General features: G+C 40.3%; 3 protein-coding genes across 4 annotated transcripts in view; 2 read left to right on the top strand and 1 right to left on the bottom strand.

The window, feature by feature from the left end:
- Positions 1-4,207: 4,207 nt before the first annotated feature.
- On the top strand, positions 4,208-6,593 carry LOC133952112 (lens fiber membrane intrinsic protein-like). 2 transcript variants are annotated; one of them, XM_062386402.1, is made up of 5 exons: positions 4,208-4,350; positions 4,925-5,100; positions 5,772-5,921; positions 6,113-6,247; positions 6,361-6,593. In XM_062386402.1, exons 2-5 carry the CDS (start codon positions 4,926-4,928, stop codon positions 6,420-6,422), a joined length of 522 nt encoding a protein of 173 aa, XP_062242386.1. In that variant the 5' UTR covers positions 4,208-4,350; position 4,925; the 3' UTR covers positions 6,423-6,593. The 2 variants fall into 2 exon arrangements, with proteins under 2 accessions (XP_062242386.1, XP_062242387.1); XM_062386403.1 differs by having other exon boundaries at positions 4,228-4,350; positions 4,896-5,100.
- Positions 6,594-12,775: 6,182 nt separating this feature from the next.
- On the top strand, positions 12,776-16,528 carry LOC133952038 (zona pellucida-like domain-containing protein 1). The gene is made up of 9 exons (XM_062386312.1): positions 12,776-12,875; positions 12,972-13,198; positions 13,869-14,053; positions 14,147-14,219; positions 14,337-14,434; positions 14,523-14,603; positions 14,694-14,865; positions 14,964-15,063; positions 16,257-16,528. Exons 1-9 carry the CDS (start codon positions 12,776-12,778, stop codon positions 16,385-16,387), a joined length of 1,167 nt encoding a protein of 388 aa, XP_062242296.1. The 3' UTR covers positions 16,388-16,528.
- Positions 16,529-17,637: 1,109 nt separating this feature from the next.
- The window catches only part of sytl2b (synaptotagmin-like 2b), a gene marked incomplete in the record, with an annotated part of 16,975 nt that continues 11,160 nt past the window's right edge, over positions 17,638-23,452 (bottom strand). The window contains 7 exon segments of the mRNA XM_062386792.1: positions 17,638-19,827; positions 20,810-21,015; positions 21,104-21,206; positions 21,729-21,813; positions 22,017-22,178; positions 22,312-22,414; positions 22,869-23,038. Coding sequence (XP_062242776.1) covers positions 19,676-19,827; positions 20,810-21,015; positions 21,104-21,206; positions 21,729-21,813; positions 22,017-22,178; positions 22,312-22,414; positions 22,869-23,038 — 981 coding nt within the window.

Genomic DNA, 23,452 nt, shown 5'->3' with positions numbered 1-23,452 from the left:
AGAGCAACGAAGTGAAGAACAGCTGCGAAGAGAAAGTGGGTGTAAGTGTGTTGCATAATTCAGACCAGGACAAGACTGAGAGTTGGAGAAAAAAAAAAAAGCATGAGCTCAGATTTTTCTATCAGCATCCCGGAGGTCCACATGAACTCAGCCTTCATTTCATTGTAGCAGTAAGCAAACTTCTCTGATACAAGCTACTCAACATGATTCAGCGTCTTCTCCGGGCTCTATGAATGCACCTTCACCTCGTCTGTGCAGATGGTTATTTAGATGAAGTGCCACAGTGTTTGGAAAGGTGGTGGATGATGGTTGAAAGTGAGTTGGACTCTGTTGCTGTCGGCAAATACCCACTGAGTCTCTCCTGGCCTGGAGGATAATGTTAATCTCATGTAATTGAGATGGTTTCTACAACATTAGGCCTGTACGGTGGATTAGAGGCTCTCACAAGGCTCAGTTCGACCAGCCACAGTCTGTTATTGAGGCCACTTCAATCGCTGCTGCCAAACAGCGATTGAAACTTCGGGGAAACTAGCAAAACACTTAAGGTCCAATGTGTAAGACTGAGGTGATCTATTGGCAGAGAGTGAATAGGAGACAATCCCAGTGATGTGAATATTGTCCCCAGCCGTCACCCACTACATCTGTCAAAAAAAAGTTTACAGAAAATTGAAGAAAAAGAAAAAGATAGTGGGAGTCACAGAGAAATGAGGATAACTATCTAAACAATCTCAGATAGACAACTGAAGGTGTCAACCCTCTGACAGCAAACAACCAAACTGGACGAGGAACCCAAACCTCCTTATAAACCCTACCATTCTCAGCTGATCGCCAGCAGCTGTGCGGGGTCCCTGGTGCATCCCATTACTCCTGATGAGCTGGGGAACATGTGACCCGGGTTCTGATCTCCAAATGATCTCCATGTTCATCTCACCGTCAGCTGACATCTCAGTGATTCACCCTCTTTCTCCACAGTCACAACGTTAAAATTAATAATCTATAATTAATGTGGAAATTATGGATAAGGATTATTGATCTTCACTCTAACATCCAGTATCACTGTTATGAGAACCCGAGATTTATAATTTCAACATCAAATTCAAACACATCTTCAACTCAGAGTCAAGGAGATCAGAGAGAAACTCTCCGATTTCAGAAGATAAATGTGTGTGTCTGTCTTCTGATGTCAAACTCTGCACGAACATCATTCAGCACAGCGAGACACAAACATCCGAGTCGAGTAACAATAAGCAAAACACAGATTTGAGTGGAGGGAGGCCTCGAAATCTGCATACCATGATGGAGAACGTGAAACATAAAATCTTCTAGAACAGTGTGAACACTCACGTCGGGGGGGTACAGCTTCTTGTGCACAGGCAAACGGATTTTGGGAGAGATGATTGAGCAGCTAAACTAATTTTTTTAAATATGAAAGTACGGACAAGGATTTATATTACGGGTCGGTTAATTACAATTTATTTCCAAATCATATCCCGAAAGATTTCCTGGAAAGAATCATATTATTGTGGGCTTATTACAAGCAAAACACAGAGAGAGAGAGAGAGAGAGAGAGAGAGAGAGAGAGAGAGAGAGAGAAAGAGAGAGAGAGAGAAAGATTGAAATTTAGATTTAAAAAAGACATTTCTGCTTGAGTATTTCTCTTCCTTACCTGAAGCGATGTTGATGAATGACACAGTCACAAGTAGTAAATGTGCAACTGAGAGCTCAGTTGAAGCACTTCCAGTTATTTCTAGAGGAACGTTGTAGACCCCAATTCAGAGGATTATAGCAGGAGAGCTAAAAATGCAAAATGGGAAGTATGACAGGAAACATCCGAACAACGGAAGAACTGATAAGAAATGAATTAGTGACCAACATTTACTGGGACCATTTCATCTAAAAGGAAACTATAAACTTTATTTAGGCTTCATGTCTGGATAGAAGGAGGCAGTGGAAATATGTTAACATCCCTGTTTCAGTTCTTGTCATGTTTCTTGTTCTTCCTGATGTTCCAGTTTTTGCCCCGTGTGGTTTGCTGGGTTGCTTCTCTTGTGTTTTTGGAGTTTGGGATCTTTTATTCAGTCTCCCTGCCACCTGTCAACTGAACCACAGACCTGCTCTTTGTTTATTAAATTCACCGTCTTCTCTACCTGACTTGAAGTTGGTCTGTTTCTTGGTTGTGCCAAAAACACACAACGTGACAGCAGTGCCCACACTGGAGGCCTCTCCCTCTGATTCTGGCACAGCTTTAAAGCACCTTCATTCCTAGGTCAGGTGAATCTCACTGAGCCACAGGAGAGATGGGAGGGGAACGAAGAGCAGGGACACACAAAGCTGTTACACCTGATATTAAACACTATATAAACAGCACAGGGATAAATAGGAGAGAAAAAATTATAATAAGACATAGAAAAAAAAGTTAAATTTAAGTACTACGTTCAGTACAAAGGATTGCTAATGTAATTATATTTAGGCTAAGTAGTTTCTGGCTAAGCAGATAAATCGTATAATTTAAATAAGAGTAAATAAAAAAATGCAAATATTCTGTCTCTTCTGTGGCAACAAACCTTAAACCTTTTAATCCAAACTGTTCAATTCTCTCTTTGCTTCAAGACTAGATAAAAGGCACCACCTAGTGGTCACAACGGGCGTGATGACTGATGCTCTGACCACATGAACTTCATCTTTAGGTTTTCATTGAATGCTCTTAAACTCAACTGTGTGAAATTCCGTGTGAATTAGAAGGAGATGATTATAGCTATGAGGAAGAGTAGAGTTACTTCACAAAGGGCACTGAGGCTGCTTGAGTCTTTACTTTAAAACCATCATCAGATGCATAGAAAGAAAAACTGATAATTAAAAAAAAGGGCGTTGAAACAATGAGAATATTTCAGAGCGATAACATTAACAACTCTCTAAGCCTCCAGTCGACAAATCAAACCCTCGAACCAAAATATTTGGCATCTGAAGAAAGCAAATGTTAAATTTTACAATTTAAATTAAACATGTAGATAATACATACAATGAAACAGTATGTTTAAATCACCAAACATCCACACACATCAGTCATTTATTGCAACATGATGTGTTATTACAACCTGCCGTTAGCCTTTTGCTCCCAGACTTAAAACTATTTCACAAATATATTTATTCTTAAAAGAACTGAAATAAACAAACAATACATATTTAAGAAACACAGGCTTCTACCACTGAGTCTGCTAATGAACCAGGTTGGGAAAAAATGGCCAATGGCTGCATCTAATTGCTGCAGAAAACATTGACAGTGACATTGAGCCAACATATTCAGCACCAGGACCATGAACCCAAAACATCTAAGTTGTTATGTAAAATTAACAAAACATAACATGGAGACAATATAAAATGTCTCTTATGAACTCTGGTGTAAAACTGCAAGGCATCTGAACCTGCAATTTCATTGTTACACACATGTTTTGTCTGATTCTATGAAGACATGCTTTCAACATATATCAACCCTCTTTTGATAACAGAGTTTACATGTACTCCAACCCTGTACAGTTCACGTTACGACAAAGTTAAATCTCTCCTGTTGCAGCTTCTTCACCCAAACTGTACAAACCTGGCGCTCCAGCTCAGCCTCCTCTGCTCTGCCGGGTTCACCGTGTGTATCCTGTTATATTCTATAAATTAAAGTCATTTCTCTTGCTTTGCCAATAAAAGGACTTGAAAATATGAGACTTCAACTAGTTATTAGAAGGGTTGAGAAGCATTTACATTGCAGATTCTTCATCATTTATGTCACAGGCCTGTAGAAAAGTTGGTTTTATTGAATGCAGATCAGCCCATTGCAGAGTTTGAATGACAGACATGTGTGTAGACTGGACCAGAGAGCTGTGTGTAATGCCTGAAATGAGCTGATATTTACTGAAAACGATGTTTCTTCACCATCAGCATAACACGCAGAGGGATTTACATGAAACACATGATCTGGAAACACAATTCAAAATGCCATATTTAACATTTAAAATAATCTCTAACAACACTGTGGGTGAGTCAATTTCAGGCTGCGAGTTTGCTGTGTGGGGTTGTGCAGCATTTTGAATTAAAAGCCCTGTGTCATCAGTATAACCGAGATGTGCACAGCGCTTTAACGGTTTTGTATTTTCAGCAAATTCCCCAAAACACAAAACTCATCCCCTGTGATTGGTCGTGGCTCCACACGGCCCTTTGTCCCACCAGCCCGTCTGTTCACTCGGTTTCCTACGCACAAACAAAACTTTCCTGCCACCCCGGGCAATATTGGGCTCCTCAGTGTTTTGACAACCTGAAATATTGGAATCTCTGACGTTTTCTGAAGCAAAAAAACAGATTAAGGTATGTAACCGACACAAAAACCCATATGTAAAAATGTCATGTTTGGAATCTAATATATTTTTTACAAAAAAACTCTTTTCTGTTTGGTATTTTCACTTTTGTCACAATGTTTTCAACTAAAACAGCTTTAATATAAGGGTGTAAAACCACATTTCTTCAAAAAAATCTATGTTCTTCCTTGGGGATCTAGTGGGAAAAATATTCCTGAATAATATTCCTAGTGTTTTAAACACATTCTTCATTCATATACGGGTGGTATATTTAGAAACTTGATTATTTCTGGTGTAATTTAACTTTATAAATGTCTGTGGGTTTAATAACGTTTGAATCATGTATTTTTAGGACCCACCTGTCGACTGGCAGCTAATGAGTAATCTTTCTATAACCAGGGCCTCCAGCAGGACATGTGTGGCGTCCTGCTGAATGATGTTGTTTTATTCATACCCGGCTCTGTGCTGTGAAACAAGTACCTGCTGTATGTGCTTCAGGAGGCAGACGAGGCAGCAGGGCCTTGACCCGCACTGTTTCCTCTCTTTTTGTGTCAGTCAGTGTTTTTTTGTGTGTTTTTTGTCAGGATGTACAGCTTCATGGGAGGTGGGTTGTTCTGCGCCGGAGTCGGGAACATACTCCTCATCGTCTCCACGGCAACCGACTACTGGATGCAGTACCGTCACTCCAGCAATTACATGCACCAGGGCCTGTGGCGGTACTGTGTGCCGGGGAAATGCATGACACACACGGACAGCATTGGTGAGGCTCGTTTGTGTCTCTGCATGGGAACCGGGCGGCACGTCCTCATTTATATGTATCAGCCCAGTGACAATCAGTCCGTGACCTCGACACCAGCTCTGATCAGCCGGGGCTCCTCCCTCTGGGGACTCTTTTCTCTCTGGGGTGTGCATGTGGACTGAAGTGCAAAGAAGTTGTAAATTTATTTCACTGTCACCAGGAAATTTACATAACCCAGATGCCTCTCTTTTTGTATAAAGGCTGAATTAAAATTAAAACAAAATTACACAGAAACTGGGACTTTAAAGCCATGCCAAGTTTATCTACATTGTTGTATATTATTCTATATATATATATATATATATATATATATATATATATATATATTTAGATAAATTTCAAATATTTAAATTACACATTACACATTTCAGTTGTGTAGTTTGCATGCATGTAATTCCCATATGATATAAAAAACAGCAAAATAATTCTTTGCTAAAAAATCCCCAATTTATTCATATTATTCAAAATGAATTCTCAGTCATCCGTCCTTCGTTTCAAGCAACAAAGGGACACTAACCCACAGCCAAACACTAGAGGGCAAACTAGTGCAGTCTCCTACATGAGGAAAAACATGAAGACCTGTGAGAACAGTATATGAAGGGAATGTATGACAGACATCCTCTCCCCTACAGCGTACTGGGACGCCACCCGGGCTTTCATGATTCTCTCCCTGCTGGCTTGCTTCATCGGCATCGTGATCGGGGTCATGGCCTTCATCCACTACTCCTCCTTCGACGGGTTTGACAAGACATTTGCAGCCGGCATCCTCTTCTTCATCTCCTGTAAGTCACTCACGTGAAAACCTACAGTTTACAGGGGCGGATCCAGGGGTGGGGTCGATAAGCTGAAATTCAAATGGCCCCCAAAGTGCCCCTGTCCTGTCAGTACGAAGATTTAAGAAAACTCATAAATCCTCCACTGATCAAACATAATCTTAATCATCTTAATAATTTCTTTGACTGAATTCTTGCAGGCTTCTTTGTGTTGCTGGCCATGGCAGTCTACACTGGAGTGACGGTGAACTACTATGGTAAACGCTATGGCAGCTGGCGGTTCTCCTGGTCCTATATAATGGGCTGGGTGGCAGTGGTGCTCACATTCTTCTCAGGTATCGTCATCGTTTCAAATCAACAACAACAGAGAATATCACACTTCTGGATTTGACTGTTCTTATTTTGAGGTTGTGCTCGTTTTCTTAAAGATGTCATTGCTTCTTTGCAGGTATCTTCTACATGTGTGCCTACAGGATGCATGAATGCCCAAGAAACTCTAACTCACGCTGACCTGCCAAAGCCTTCAACAGTCGCACACACACACACACACACACACACACACACACACACACACACACACTCACACAAGGCCGAGAGGAACCAATATCCCAATGAACTTTGCAAGCACTTCCTGTTGAGCTAAATATTCACGATAAAGCAAAAATAAATACAATCAGTGCTTTCGTTGTTTACTTTGTTTCTCTGCATTAAAACAACCTAAATGGAGCTTGATGGAAGTAGATTTAATAGTTTTAGAATATGTGTATATTTATAGACAAATAAAAGATGTACAAATGCAGAACAGCATGTAAAACTAACTGCTGTGAGGTGATCAAATAACATAACATTTGTGTTTATTTTCTTTTCAAAGTATTGTGCAATATCAAATATTTCAGCCTCATGACAAGCGCTTTTCTCACAGCAAAGGTTCTTAGAGGAAACAGGGTTTAATACACAATGAACACAATGAACTTGGAAATACGACGATCTGACAACGAGAAGCACAGAGACTTATATTCACAAGGGAACAGGACGATTGAACACAGGTGAGAGACACAAGGAACCGGTGCAGACGATCAAAAAGGCAGGAGAACAGGACAAACAAAGCTGGAGACAGAAGGAGAATAATTTCAAAATAAAGCAGGAAGAGGAAAACTCAGCTGAAAAAAAACTAAACATAAACCCCAAGGTAACCGAGTTAAAAGTCAATAAACCAAAGAGTCAATAAAACAGAACCCAAATAGTCTTTCAGATATTAAGAGTTCGGAGCCACAATGGCAGAATTATGACAGAACTGGAAGCGGAACGGGCGTCGGCCGGACCGATGAGGTTATATTTACCTCAACCTACTTTATGAATAAATGCTGCTTACATGTTTCAATAATTCCAAAATCCTAGACACATACAGTAGCAATCGGAAAGGGTATTAGTTGTACTCCTAGAAATATAAGTACAATTAAGTAATACAATTAAGAATCGTCGAACCTCAGATTGAAGAGGAACAATGCGGTTTTCGCCCCGGACGTGGAACTACGGACCAGCTCTTCACTCTCGCAAGGATCCTGGAGGGGGCCTGGGAGTATGCCCATCCGGTCCACTTGTGTTTTGTGGATCTGGAGAAGGCGTATGACCGGGTCCCCCGGGAGAAACTGTGGGAGGTGCTGCGGGAGTATGGGGTAAGGGGGTCTCTCCTCAGGGCCATCCAATCTCTGTACTCCCAAAGCAAGAGCTGTGTTCGGGTCCTCGGCAGCCAGTCAGTTTCGTTCTCAGTGGGTGCTGGTCTCCGCCAGGGCTGCGCCTTGTCACCAATCCTGTTTGTGATATACATGGACAGGATATCGAGGCGTAGTCGTGGTGGGGAGGGGTTGCAGTCTGGTGGTCTGAGGATCTCGTCACTGCTTTTTGCGGATGATGTGGTCCTCATTGGATCATCGGCTTGTGACCTTCAGCACTCACTGGATCAGCTGGTGGCCGAGTGTGAAGCGGCTGGGATGAGGATCAGCACCGCTAAATCTGAGGCCATGACTCTTAGCAGGAAACCGATGGATTGCTTACTCCGGGTAGGAAATGAGTCCTGAGCCCAAGTGAAGGAGTTCAAGTACCTTGGGGTCTTGTTCGCGAGTGAGGGTACTATGGAGCGTGAGATTGGCCGGAGAATCGGAGCAGCGGGGGCGGTATTGCGTTCGCTTTACCGCACCGTTGTAACGAAAAGAGAGCTGAGCCGCAAGGCAAAGCTCTCGATCTACCGGTCGATCTTCGTTCCTATCCTCACCTATGGTCATGAGGGCTGGGTGATGACCGAAAGGACGAGATCACGGGTACAAGTGGCCGAGATGAGTTTTCTCAGAAGGGTGGCTGGCGTCTCCCTTAGGGATAGGGTGAGAAGCTCAGTCATCCGTGAGGAACTCGGATTAGAGCCGCTGCTCCTTTACTTAGAAAGGAGTCAGCTGAGGTGGTTCGGGCATCTGGTAAGGATGCCCACTGGGCGCCTCCCTTGGGAGGTTTTTCAGGCACGTCCAGTGGGGAGGAGACCTCGGGGAAGACCCAGGACTAGGTGGAGAGATTATATCTCAACACTGGCCTGGGAACGCCTCGGGATCCCCCCGTCAGAGCTGGTCAATGTGGCCCGGGAAAGGGAAGTCTGGGGCCCCCTGCTTGAGCTGCTCCCCCCGCGACCTGACCCCGGATAAGCGGATGACGATGAGTGATGAGAGTGAAGTAATACAAAACTACTGAATGGGGTAGCCTCTACTTTATACTGTAAACGAAGGATTGGACAACTTTTGCAGTTGGCAATAGTGGAGTGGTGGCAGATTAAACAGCAACTATAAGTGCCAGGTTAAAACCCAGTGAGTAATTTTAGAAGTACACCGATATGTAGGTTAAAAGGAATAGATACTGAGATCAGGGTGTTTTAATAAAAACACAAATGGGTCACAGATCATCCAGTTCTATAACAAACACTGGGATTGATTTACCATCCACAGCAGTGTACATACAGGAGTGGTGTCCTGGTGTGACATATTGGGATCCTCCTATGATACCTTCACAGCGTGTTATTATACAGCTCAGGTGTTGCATGTGTCTTAGAGGGTGACTCAGTCTTCACCATGGTCTAATTACAGTCAATGGGTGTTGAAAATGAAGCTATTGTCCAGTTAAACAAAAACAAACCAACACCTTCCAGTTGATTTTGACCCTGTGAAGCTGCAACTGAGGAAAAGGAAGGAAACCGTAGGGTCACCTGGATCTAAAAAGTATTATAAAATGTTCACATGAACATGCAAATATATAACAAGAGAAAAGTGTAGAAGTATCAATATAGAAAGTAACACTGGCAGCAGAGGCATGGCATATCTAACAGAAAATAGACGGATATTTACTGTTAACATATTGAGGAGTGAAAACATACATTTCTCACCTCACACATTTGTTTTTGAGCTTGTCTGCAAATAGACGATCAAATGTAAACGATCAAATTAATTGTATTATGTAGTGACAGTATTTGACATCATCCTTTTAAATAAATGATCAAGAATTACAAAAGGCTTTAATATCGACTTTTGGATTGTTGCTCTTCTTGTTTAAGACATGGCTGCACATGGTTAAGGCAGAAATCAAATGTCGACGACCACAGTAACTGTTTATTCAGCCCATTAGATCACAATGGGAAGAAAAACGTGAAGGAAAATGTCAGACTTAATGAAAACACTAGCTGTGACCATGTGTTATATAATATAGCCTTTAAATGAACTGTGTTCCCTAGAGTCAATTTAGTGGATGCATCACTGAACTGTATAATGCACATCCCTACAGAAAAGACACTTGGGACTTACATGACCACCATTCTTGTTAGTGTGTAAACGTCCAGACACTCATTGAGTGTGTGAAGCCTGTTACTCCTCACGTTTCTGTGAAGGAGTCACATTTATGGACACATGAGGGTCTTACATTACAAAGACAGTTGGACACATAACATCACTCTTTTCTTCATGATTGTTAAAACCAATATAAAGGAAAGTATGAGTCAAGAGTTCATTCTTACTCTTATGTGTTTGGGTGTGGAGGTTGATCACTGGCCTTTAGGAATCCAACCATCCATCCGTCTGGCCGTCCATCCATCTTGCTTGACCCTTTAGTTCTTCAGTTTATTGGTGAGACTTCTCCGATGGACTGTGTGTCCACAAGCCTTTTGGAGATATAACCACTTACAAATGATGGTACATCCATTTATTGTAATATGCAGTTTAATAACATTTTGCATGCAAAGCTTAAATGGTATAAATGTTTCATTTTTTTCATATGAAGAAATACATAAACTACCATTAATGATAAGAATTCATTGTCTGGATAATAAGACATTTTGGAAAATAGCTGCACAGCAGGTGATTAAGCTAAGCTAAACTTAGTTTAGCACAAACAATGGAAACAAAGGGGATACAGTTATCCTGACTCCAAAGTCAAGTCAAAGTCAAAGTTTATGTCAAATGCACCAATGACAGCGTCATCGGAGCAGTGAAATTCTTATGACATGGCAGGCAGACATCTACGCAGTAGGCGACTTTACAAAATGACAAAAAAATAACATACTATGTAACATAACATATAACATAACATTGTAACATATAACATATAACACAGTTAAGTGAATATTAAATTAAGTAATATGAATATATGTATAACATATAACATAGTCAAATTAAAGTCAAAGTTAAATGAAGCAGCAGTTTACAGGGTGAAGGAGTGGGGAATATTAAATAAAATAATGTGAATATATGTATAACACATAACATACATTTAAAAGTTTCTGTTCTCAAATGTTCTGTTACATAATCTGGAGACACTGATACTGATATATCTGCGATAAGAACCTGAAATCTGTGCGTCACAGAAAAGCTCAAAATAAATGCCACTGGTTTACTTGGCAACGAGGTGAAAAGGGGACACCCATGCACGTCACTTTATGCACCTAATGGAAACATTTAATCCTCTACACATCCGCCTATAATAAGACGATGAGGTACAAACTGTGATTCAGTTCGTCCCTAAACTTCATCTCTGCCAAAATCGTATATTTTCACATTCAGCTGAATCATTGGGAGTTGAATCTCAGAAAACACCAATTCTATCCTCTCCATTTTAGGACAGGACATTTGCGGTTCCTGTCCTAAATGTGCCAGCACTTCCCCCGGGGGACCATAGTTATTGCTTCTTGGTCCAAGTTTAAGAAGAAAGTGCTTTCAGTGACTCTGACGGCAGTGCTTGCAGACAAGAAAGGAGAGATTAAAACTGGCATTTGACATCGGATACGTTTTAAGTAATCCAACAGGAGTCTTTTTCAGTCCGTATCCTCATGGTGTATTGTGATGACATTCTTCAGGGACCGGAGTCACTCTGGAGTCTCTTTCGTGTCATGATGCTTCACAAAGACTTTTGATGTCTCTCAGATCTAGGTGTGTCTTTTATTTGCAGACTGTACTGAAATGTTCTATTTGCAGTTTTCTGCCTGGGGCCTAAACAAAAACAGATCCATTGCGAAACTCGCTCTCTGAAGAAGAATAATGAGACTTTTATCACATCAAGAGATCTCAAAAGAAAACACTTGAGATCGGATCGCTGATCCGGTTCTTTCATAGGACCATGAAATATTGTTTCTTGAATCATTGTTTTTTTTGTAGACATTATAGTTTCCTCACGACAGTCTGCTTGTCCATACCCAGGACAGTAATCAAGTGTTTTTCCACTGAATAACATTATCCTCAGCCATTAATATTGCAGCAAAGCCTGATGAAATGTGGGATGAACACTAATGCATTACTGCACTTTACTTTCTATCTTATGCTGTAACTGTAGTCACTTTTCAGGCTCAGATTTGACCTATCATACTACATTTAAAACGTATTCAAAATGCAATTGAAATGGTAAAAAATTTACAAAATTCAGGCTTGTTGAATGTGTCAAATGATGCATCAAATCAATGATGTCATGTTATATAACATATCACTTTTGGTCCTTTAAATACATCCTGCTGGCAGTACTCATGTAGTTTTGCTCAGAACGAAATTCCACTTTGCATATTTGTATATAGATGAATGTGCGATGATACTGTTACACCCTGTTACTTACAACACAACAGGGAACAAAGAGTGTTTTGAAAGAAACGTCCAGAAAAATCTGTTCAATCAATATAGGGCGAGGTGGAGCCACTTGACGTGTTGAACTGCGTGAAGTTGATTGTACATGAGTTGTTATAAAAATGTACTTGAAATATTAAGATGGCTTATGTTACATGTTACTCTATTGTCTGAGACGCTCCCTTCACGCCCCTTTGAGGCAAGGCTGTTGGGTGACGGTGGGGGGCCAACAGTATAAATGGAGGGCTCTGATGTTCAACAAGGAAGAGCAAAAATGGAGACTTACACGTGAGTTCCTAAAATAACTTTATAAATTCTTTTTGACTTAAATTATTTTTAAATTATAGATGAAATATTTTATTGTGTTTTTCTTCAAACAGTGGAGACTAATTTCCTGTAATTTTAAATTTTATCACGGGTTCTTTACATCAGAAGACATTAGACTTAATGTGAGGGTCTTTATCTTATCGACATGTTTTTCTTATTCATCACAAAAAGAAAATCAGTGCAACTGAACTTGAGGATCAGTTTTTCCATGTCATGTATTTTTTTCGAGGCTGAAGCTGTAGAATGTTTTTTTTGTTTTATTCTCCAGTGACTGTTTGCCTTCTGTTTCATGACAAGTTGGAGGTCTTTCATTTTCTTGAGGGAAGTTTTCTTTAAATGCACTTTCCTTTGAAAGTAGAGCTTATTGTTTTGCTGGTTTCTCCCAGGTCCAAACGCAGAACAATGACGCCGGTCTTTCTTCTGAGCTTTCTTGTCCTGATTCTGAGGACAGAGGCTCAGGTCCCTGATGCTTGTGTCTTGAGTGATACCAACAGACCTCCAGGTTTGTAACATTTTCATTAACATGTTCTGTTCTCTGTTATTTTCACACTTCCACTGCAGTTTGCTTCACAGCCTCCCTTTACTCTGTCTCTTGTAGAAAACTCGGACATAACTGTAGTGTGTGGCACCAAGTTCATGGACCTGAGCATCTACATCTGTCCAGTTTACCAAGCTCTTTACAACCAGTCTCTGATGGTCCTCAACAATCAGTTCAACAAACCTGAGTGCTTTGGGACTGCGAACATGACCGCTGTCCCGCCGGTCTTAAAATTCAAAATCCCCTTGAATGAAAGTGCCATCGCTGCCTGCAACAGTATCTTTAAGGTATTATTTACAAGAGCTTTACCTATTGTCTTCAAAGTGCTGTTCAATTGAGCCTATATATCATATTCACGTGCAACTACTGTGCATCAAAGTTTTCTGTTGACGTAATGTTATTGTCTGCATATGTTATATAATCTTGTTCTTAATGCTGATGGATTAACTGGGAGCTTTGAATATTTTCCAGTACTTAATGATATTATAAAAGTGCAGAATCTGTAGTGCAATGAGGTATAAATCTACTTTGGTATTAAAACCAGCATTGAATTCCTGCATTAGAATAAAAATAAAAAGTAAATACTAGAAAGACTCAGTAGGAACAGAACTCCACCAAAGCCTGACAGTCCCCTTAAATTCAATTAAGCTGCACCTTATTGCACACACTCTTAGAAATCATTTCCCTAAATATACATTTGCCTGGGAAATCAGTTAAAATGCCAAAGAAAAATACTCTAAAGATACTTTAAAGAAAATGACCAAGATGTAAAGGGTTCCTCTCTGAGTCGTACTGCACCTTTCACCAAAATGGGTCATGTGGGAATTTGTTGAGTAGCTTTTCGCATAATCTTGCTTACAAACAGACCACCAACACCGAGAGGTGTAAACACCTTGGCTGGACATAAAAACAGAATTTGAACAGTTTTCACTAAAACCTACAATTGTCTGTCATCAGGTGACCACTGAGGTTGGAACCGGACAGTTTGCCGACTTCTCAAATGTCCAGTTCATCAACATCTCAGGCGTGATTAATTCTATAGACCCGGCCTCAGGCATGATCACCTACAGGCCGCAGATCATGTACATGTTCTCCTGTCGCTACCCGATGCAGTATCTCCTGAACAACACTGAAGTGGCTGTGTGAGTATGCTTGGAGGTACCAAAGGTTACAGCTGCACCGAACTACATCCAAGTTTCTAATGCAGCACGTGAATTCTGCTTCTTTCATCACAGATCAGGAGTCAAAGTCGCCATGAGGGGGAACAATGGCAGCTTCATCAGCTCTCTGGATTTAAAGCTCTACAATGTATGACCTCCTTTGGATGTTGGATGATGTTAAAAGTGGACAGGAAACTTAAAAAAAAAGAAAGAAAGAAGTATTTCATATCATATTGTATTTTGTTTGTACTTTTCTGTGGAACAGGATGAGCAGTACTTGGTACCTCTGGTAATCCCTTCTACAGGACTCACTCTGAAGACCAAGATTTACGTCGCAGTTACAGCCACCAATTTAACAGACAGGTATTTGGGTTTGTTGGCAGCTTGCAGTAAAGCAAACGTTATATTAATAAGAAAGAAACACTTAGAATCCACCTGTCTGTCCTTGAAGGTTCAACGTGCTGCTGGACAGATGTTACGCGACAACAGAACCCTATCCCGCTGTAAACAGCTTTTATGATCTGTTTGTAGGGTGAGTCTCCTGTATTCAGGCAGAGCACATAATACCTTCCACTGAACTTCCCTGTGTGCGGTAACACGACCCGCCTCTCTTTCACTCCAGGTGCACACGTGACGCACAGACCAAGTTGGCCCTCAACGGGGTGGCTCAGAAAGCGTACTTCTCCTTTGAGGCCTTCCGATTTGTGAAGCACAAAAACCAGACAGTTTCCACTTTCTACCTGCACTGCGTCACCAGACTCTGCGAGGTGTCCTCGTGCAGCTCCTTCCTGCCTGTGAGCAAACTTGTTTTTATTCTCCCCCTGAGCTCCGTTAAGGAATTCACAAGTGAAATTGCCCCGAGCCTCATTCTGTCTCTGTTCATCTCCGACAGACCTGTAACGGCAGTAAGAGGAGAAAGAGAGAGATCCAGGAAGTGTCCGACGCCGCCACGGTCACCTCGCCCCCCATTGTTGTGGGCCAACAGGGCAGTGGTACGTCTACAACAAACATCCTTTCATATCACAATAAGTCTTTGATGTTATTAAGACAGAATTACCTCAAAGTATGCAAGCTGAATGATTGATTCATTAAATCTAATTTATTTTTTTAAGCGTACATAAATGAATGGCAATTAATGGGGGTCAAGCGCGGCTAATATAAATTACAACAGATAAAACTAACCCGGACTTTAATGTCCTTCTTTACTTTGAAATGTACTTTTCATTCTATTGCTGAGAGCCATGTTCAACACGTCTCTAATATCTGGTGATTAGCTTAGCTTAGCATAAACCACCACAGTGAAATTGGTAACATTTGCATTTATTGAACAAGAGGTTGTACAACATGTTAACTTATGATCTTTTTTGACCTTTTGACAGAGCCAGGCTAGCTGCATCCCTCTGTTTCAAGTCTTTATGCTAAGCCAAGCTAACCAGCTATCGGCTGTAGCTTTACATGCACCTGACAGATATTGACGTCAATCAATGTTTTGATCCTTTGAGTTAATGTTTATCAAAAATAAAAGATGAACCCTGACAATTACTGACGATAGTTTGGATCACCTTTTCAGAGGAGCCTCGTCCAGCGTCCTACGCTTCTCAAAGTAAGAAAATCTACAAAACTCTTCTGCTGCCACTTTCATTAATCCTATCAGGCATGCAACGCACTGTAGAAGTCTTCATTTGTGCTGGTCTCTCCAGTCTATTTCTGCTGTCTCTTTTAGATTAGAGATCCTGTTGAAAATCATCAATTCACAGATGCTCTTGTGCTGCATGTTTTGAATCACAAGCAGAACCTTTCTCTCTCAAACACTCGGCCTTTCCATCTCCAGTGGTTTGCATCATAGTCTCTGTATTTCTGATCTCTCTTCTTCAAATGGTGGATTGCTGTACCTGTTTCATGTCTGATCTCGTTTTCTTATTTCCGTCATAAGTGTCTTCAGAGTACATCGAAAACCGAGCTACTGGCCTTGCCGTGCCAATAGTTTTCACGGGGACTGTGCTGTGTTTGTCGCTGTTTGTGAGTTTCTCTCTGAATACACCGGGATGGCCTTGGTCTCTCTGTCTCTGACGGAACTTCTTTCTTGGTACATGCTAATAATGTAACTAGCCACATTGACTACTGTGCTCATGAAGCATATTAATGTTTGACATCTTCATGCTTTCCTCCCACCCTCCTCCTGCAGGTTTGCAGTCTGAGGACTACAGCAGCCCTGTAGTGGCAGTGATCATCTGCATCGTCATCCTCACCATCGTCGTGGTCGCCATGGCTGCCTACGTCGTGTTGCACAACAGAAGAAAACCACTTATCCAGTAACAGCTTCGGACTTATCTCCTAAACTGCCAGTGTAGCACTGCAAGTAAAACAAGTCCCAGATACAATAGCTTCATGTTACACAACCATACGACGACATAGCTTTTCCATTTCATACACATCTTAACACGGGGGTCAGAAGTTAAGAGGCATCCAACTTTATTATCATTATGTATCACGTAGTTTATTAATGGTGGAGATGAGGGCACACAATCTGTATTAAATACTGTATTAATACTAAATATTAGTTTTAATCCTGTTTTCATACGGAAGTATTTTATGTATGTCAACTCTCATTTCCTCAGTTATATATAGTTTTTTTAAGAAGTGTTTTTAATAGAGAATACAAGCAGTACTCACACTTATACAAGGCTGAAGTGAACAGTTTGGAAATGTAAGTTAATCATGACTATTTCACCAACAAACTGACATTTACACAGCTCGGCTGAAATGTTAATATATCTTAACAATATTTGGGCTGTCATTAAATTTGTGTAAGACACAGACTATAAATGAGCAACTGTTTGTATCTCTCTCTCCTTCATTTACTGTCCTCTCTGCATTATCACTATTTAATAAAGGCATAAAATCCCCCCAACAAGTCTATTCCCTTTAGCCTCAGCTTCATTTTTGTTTTTGCTAATTAACAAGTGTTATCATGCTAACATGCTAAACTAATACGATGACCATTGGCGTCATATATGTCAAACATCCAAATGTAAGAATGGCTGCATTAGCATTTAGTTTGAAGAGCCACTGTGTCTGAGTATGATCTCACAAAGCCGTATTCACATTATCACAGAAAAACAGCTTTGAGCACACCCAGCAGGGGAGCTCCCAAAACTTCCAATTTCGTGAGCTTTGACCACAGACTGCAAATAAAAGGCTTTGACCAAGCTGTGTTCACTCAGGAGGATGGGAAAAATTATGATAAAGTGAAGTTTCTGAATTTAAAGAGGTGTGCGATGACCCACATCAGGACCAAGCTTAAATATATTTACTTTTAGCAAAGTATAAGCCTGCAGATCATCAGAAACATTCTCATAGGGAGCTGGAGAATTGTAGCTAAGGTGTCACCATTCAGTTGAGCATTGGAGGTTCACATGTGATAAATACTGCAGCGAGACACTTTTCCCCCTCAAAATAAAGTCAGAACAGACAACTCAAACTCAAGCCTTTCTCAGTCTTTTAATAATGATCTATGAGAATCATCAGAAACATTTTCACTCTTTTCAGTGAAGGAAAGCCACAAACCAGATTTTCACATTAGCATACAATTCATGACTCTGATAAGAATTCCATTACAGCACTGTCTGATTTTCATCACCTTAACTTTTTCAGTATATTTTTGTGACTTGGATTCCTCTAATAAAAAATAGAAATTAGGAAAACTGACGCAAGAAAATTAAGACTAACTGGTCATTTCTTACCATCATTTATCTAAACACTAATATGCATGAAAAAAAATACTTCAATTGAAATTAAATTTTGTTGTTCAATACACATTTAACTAGTAAGTAATTCACTTATTGTCCTTCCAAGTTGCTTCAATGGCAGTTTGAAGGATATGTGAGGAAAATCAGGTAATGTGATGTGTGGTTTGCCTTCTGATCTCTAAATATGTATCATTACTTTATATGCTGTGTTGTATATATACATTTTTTAGAGTGATATCCTTTTACTGATAAGACAAAACACTTGGAATCCACCTGTGTGTCCTCTTAGGTTAAACTCACTGCTCGTTATGATGTTATGCAAGGACAAATCAGTTCATAAACACCTATTATGATCTATTTAAAGGGTCAGTATCACCTATTTAACCCCAGTATATAATACCTTCCTCTTACCCTGACACTTAACTCCAAGCAGGCTTCCTGTACTTTGATGTGTGGAGTAACACGACCCGTCTCTCTTTCACTTCACTGTACATGTGACAAACAAACTCGGGTGGAGCTCATGGGAAAACATAGTAATGGCCTCCGGATTTGAGGAGAACAACAATCTGAGTTTCCACTTTGTTACGAGACTCATTGACGTATATCTTTGCTTTACCGACTGTGACTTGTAACTGTCACACTCTCTAAAACATCACTTCATCACTAACACACGTGTCTCACAATTAGTTAATTCTGTGGCCCAAGTTTGAGGATGTTTCACTCAGGGCACTGAGATGTTTGGGCTCATGGTGGTGCTAGAGGGAAAGTCAGCACAGTCTGGTTTCATAATGATAAAGTAGGATTCCCCAGTCTCTACGTACAACCGTGTGCGTGTCCAGCCAAATAAATGCTGATACGATTGATGATTTTCAAAATATTTGAGCTCATCACAATTTGCAGATCAGTATAAAAGACTTTGTGAAAGGCGTCCTGTATTGAATTTATTTAATGGTTCATACATTTAAGTGCAATAACTCATCACGTGTCAGATATGCTGTCAAATTCAAATTACATTTAGAACAATACTGTCACAATACGTGTTAGTGTGAGAAATAAGGAGATGAAGACTTTTCAGTGGGCAGTTGTGTGAGTGGTGACAGATAAACCATATACTCTGAGGGTTGGTTTCTTAAAGGTCCAGTGCAGCAAAAATACATGACCCAGTGGTTTAGTATTAATTAACAAAGGACATATGAAAATTAAGGAGATTTACAGCTTAATAGACCGATATTACGCAGAGCTGGGATTAAAACAATAAGAAATATTAGAGAAAATAAATACTGAGTTCTGATCTGTAAAGACTGATTGGATTTAAATGTAGGAAAACTGACCTGAAATGAGCTGAATATTTGTAATCCTCATTAGTGTGGAATTTGAGTTTTTTTCCTTGAGAAGTCTCAATAAATAATGTTTTTTGATTGTTTGCCATCACATTTCTTAACTTACTTTATATTATGTTATCTAACAGAAAGCAAACTACGACCACTCAGGGTCCTAAAATTGGCTTTAAAGATATTTGTTTGTAGTGATTGGTCACCTTTGTTAGATATAAGTCAGTTATTAAACGTTTTAATGGGTTTTATTGCTGCATTATCAATATTTGTTTTCTACATTACATTTCCCCTTCCAGGTTGTTTTTATGACCAGTGACATTCATGCTCTAAAACATTTAAAAAGGTCACAACATGTACCAATATCTGTTTTCCAGGAACAACTCAAGCATGAACAAAGATATGAAAGCATTTGGAACCACAGGGCTGGTGGTGGCACCACAGGTTACATTATAGCCACGTGGTTGATTCCCAAATTGTCACTCCAGTCATTATTTCATCAGATTTTTCTTGCTGCATTCAAATCAGTGTTTGAAAGCTGCCTTTGCAGAGTTCACCATTCGCAGCGGGAGTATATCCTCCACCCACTCATCAGGTGACGCCATCATGCGCTCCCACAGGGCCGCCTCATAGGGGGTTGAGTCCATCCAATCCACCGCTGCTCCATAACTTTTCCCTACGGAGACAAAGGAAAATATATGTATGTTTAGATAGATAGATAGATAGATAGATTACTTTATTCATCCCCGAAGGGAAATTACAGATTAGAGATAACATGTTTTATTACAGGGCGTTCCATATAGATTTTGGCCTTTATCTTCTTCCATACAGTGGCGAAACTACCGGGGTGGCAAGGGGTGGCAGCTGCCACCCCCCAAAAAATGCTTGCCACCCCACTTGCCACCCAGGTTGTTAGAAGTGTCTCCAATTTACATTTATTGAATGGTATTATATTTTTTGCTACTGAAGCTGTTGATCTCATTGGTAACTTGTTTAAGTTTAAGAACTAAAATCTTTATGTCCCCCCCCCCCTGTAAAATGGTTGAGTCCATGAATCCTATTTGCTCTCTTCTCACCGTGCGCATCTGCCGCTTCATTCAAATGAAGACAGAAACGGTTTGAAAGCCAAAGAACTGGAGACAAGCCAACTGTATGCTTGCAGTGATGAAAAAAGGTACAGTACAGCTGAAACTTGAATCAAGAAAATGTGATGGGTGGTCATATGTGATAGACAATTCCGTTGTAATTTCAATCGTTTATTTAATTGCTAGCTTGCAAAAGTCGATAGGACTAGTAGCTAGCTCGCTATACAGCTGCATTAAAATGTGAGAGGATGACTCGGTTATATGCTATATACCCTATTGTGTATGTGGTATAAAGGCTGGGACGAATTTCGAATTATAAATATGTTAACTGTTTTCATTAGCGATTGGTATAAATAAATACATATAGACACCAGGCATGTGTGTTTCCAACAATAAAAATACTTGACTTGACTTTGTGTGTGTGATTTGCCACCCTTGAATTTAACTTGCCACCCTTCTGCCACCCCATGTAAAATTTTCTAGAATCGCCACTGCTTCCATAGTCTTTATTTTAGTTGCTGTATATAAAACAATGTGATGCTTGAGAACTGGATGGACTTTTCCCACCGATACCTGAGCCGACTCCGAGCCTCATTCCCCCGAGCAGGTGGCTTGCCAGCCTGTCTCGGTCCCACACGGTGAGCTCCACGCAGGCATCTGATAGGTCGGTCTCACTGATGCCATCGTACACCATCGTGTGGTTAAACACCGGATCCGCGGTCCTCCGCAGCACGCGCGTCTTCTGCCGACTCTTCCTGCTCGTGTCTGGCAGCATGAAGCTTGAGATGATGGGGAAAAGGAAATAAGATGATTGACACAGCAGGAAACGAGAAATAATATTCTTGCTTGTGAAGAATGTGAATTTACCACTTAACGTATGGGTCAATGGTCGCCCTGATCAGAGGCAGGTTCTTGCATTCTTTCACCCAAATGTGAACCTCTCCAGTGTTGGGACCGTCTTTAGTTACACCTTTAGAGAAGAAATGACACAAAATGTTAATGAACTTGATATCGTGCTGTCCTGAGAAGCTAAAACTACTCTTATCTGATCACCAACAACTATTTTAAGGAATACATAGTTAAATCACAGACATTTGTGATTCATGGAAAAATCTGTGACAATATTCTGGTCATTTAATAACAGAATTCTGACTTCTGCTGTTCATCAGTAGAGGACATAAAAAATAATGGTATTGTTGATAGAACATCTGGATGCACCTTCCCTCTTAATGTTTGAGTTTTAAAAACCAAATCAATTCACTCATCACAACAGGGATAACATGAACTTTGACTTTTACATACGAATAAGAATGAGACATTTCTAGTCTTTAGTTATTTTCTGTTTGTCATCTGTTGTTAGAAACATCATTATTATTTTTCCTAGGGGGGCTGACAGGAAAAATCAACGTAGAACGTCCGGAGCAACTGATTCGCATAGAGAAGGTCCGGAGGTCAGTGCACGTCTGAAAGTCGCATGAGACTGTGTACAGACCTTCACTGTGGGTGACCTGTGGCAGGAACCGTATGGCTAGTCTCATCTCTCCTTTCCCATTTGCTGGTGGTAGAGTGGGTGTAGTCTGCAACGTTAAATAAATAGTGTATTCAAAACTCCATTGGCTGCTTAAGTCCTCTGTCCACAGGTTATTAAACAAATACAGGACATGTGATCCAGTAGAGTCATCTCAGCTGACAAACCACATTCTAAGATAAACTGCTGTTATTTGATCATAAAACAAGTACAGTGGAAAACAGGCTCCTGTGTGTGTGTGTTTCTTCTTACCCTGGGTTTCAGGACTGAGTCGTTCATCTGGGTGTGGTCAAAGTCCCACTTGGAGAGTTCGATGTCGACCTCGCCGAGGAAGCTGTTTCTGCCAAACGTGTCGTTATGCCAAACGGAGAGAATGAGCGTCTGAGTCCTGAGGTACTCCATGCGAACCCGATACTGTGAGGACAGAGAAGAGGGAGACGCTTTTTGTTTGCTGACTGTCGTCCGGGCCAAGTATTAAAATTGACAGCGTGAGAAAGTCTCAGTGTCTGTTTAGTGCAAGTGGCATCGAATCCTCTCTGATTCTTACTCTGAGGATCTCGTTGAACATCGGATTTAACGTCTTCTTTTTCACAGATGTTTTCCTCTTTCCCAGATTTGATTTGTCAGGTACCAGGTAGCTTTTGACGTACCTTAAAGACAAAAACTAAAAACTAAAAAACTGAAATATACCAGAGATATACATCATAATAAAGAGTTAGAAGCCAAAATTATACGAGTGCCAAAAAACTGGTAAACTAAAATAAATTACTAATTATTTCTAACATCCTATTCAGTTGTAGTTCAGTATCTGAATTTAAAAAAAAACTCCTTTCTATTTGTAATTTATCAGCAAGTAAATACAAATACAAACAAATAAATTGCAATGATGAATATGATCTGTGGCTCAGTTATGATACAACATCATCAAAGTATCATTTGTAAATATTGGATCCTTAAAAAGTATCCAATTATGAGTGTGAGGCTTCCTCTCCTGTGTTTGAATTCTGTGTTTGCCTTCAGGTTGTCGGTTTATAGAAAAATAACTTAAGTATGAAAACATTATTGGAGAACATTCTCTCACTGAATTCTAGCTGAATCACTCACGGATCCGAGCGCCCCCTCTTCGGGTCGACGGCAGCCAGGTCTCGGCACTCGGCCACAAAGATGTGAAACTCTCGGAGCTTCTGAACGTAGTTGATGGAAAACTGGATATTTCCTTGAACCTCCACATTCCCGAAGTCTGCGTTGTACATGGTCATAACGCTGCCACTCAGCTGGAGCACACACAATCAAGCAACACACCATTTTGGTTTGTTATCTACAATAAGTGGAATCACTGTGGAAATACTTTTTATCTAACCATTTGTGAAACTCCATACATATCACAGACTGTTCATAGTCTATTATTGTTCTATTAACTGGCTGTGCTTTGTGTTTGAATATATGGCTATGTGTTTTGTCCACATGTCTATGTGCTAGCTCTTAATTTGTTGTCGGCTTGTTTGTTTATTTGTTTATTTGTCTGTTCTCTTTTAAGCTTCAACCTGCAGAAGAAAATTACCCTGAAACTTGGCTAACTCTGGTATATTTATATGAACCATTTTGCTCATATCCATTAATATACACTGTCCCTTTCTTTTAGATAAAACGAAAAATTGAAATTAAATGAAAAGACATTTAAGAGAAGA

The sequence above is a fragment of the Platichthys flesus genome, chromosome 4 (assembly GCF_949316205.1).
Source record: "Platichthys flesus chromosome 4, fPlaFle2.1, whole genome shotgun sequence".
NCBI lineage: Eukaryota > Metazoa > Chordata > Actinopteri > Pleuronectiformes > Pleuronectidae > Platichthys > Platichthys flesus.
Note: the sequence above shows the minus strand (reverse complement) of the source record. Positions and strands in the feature narration are given on the sequence as shown.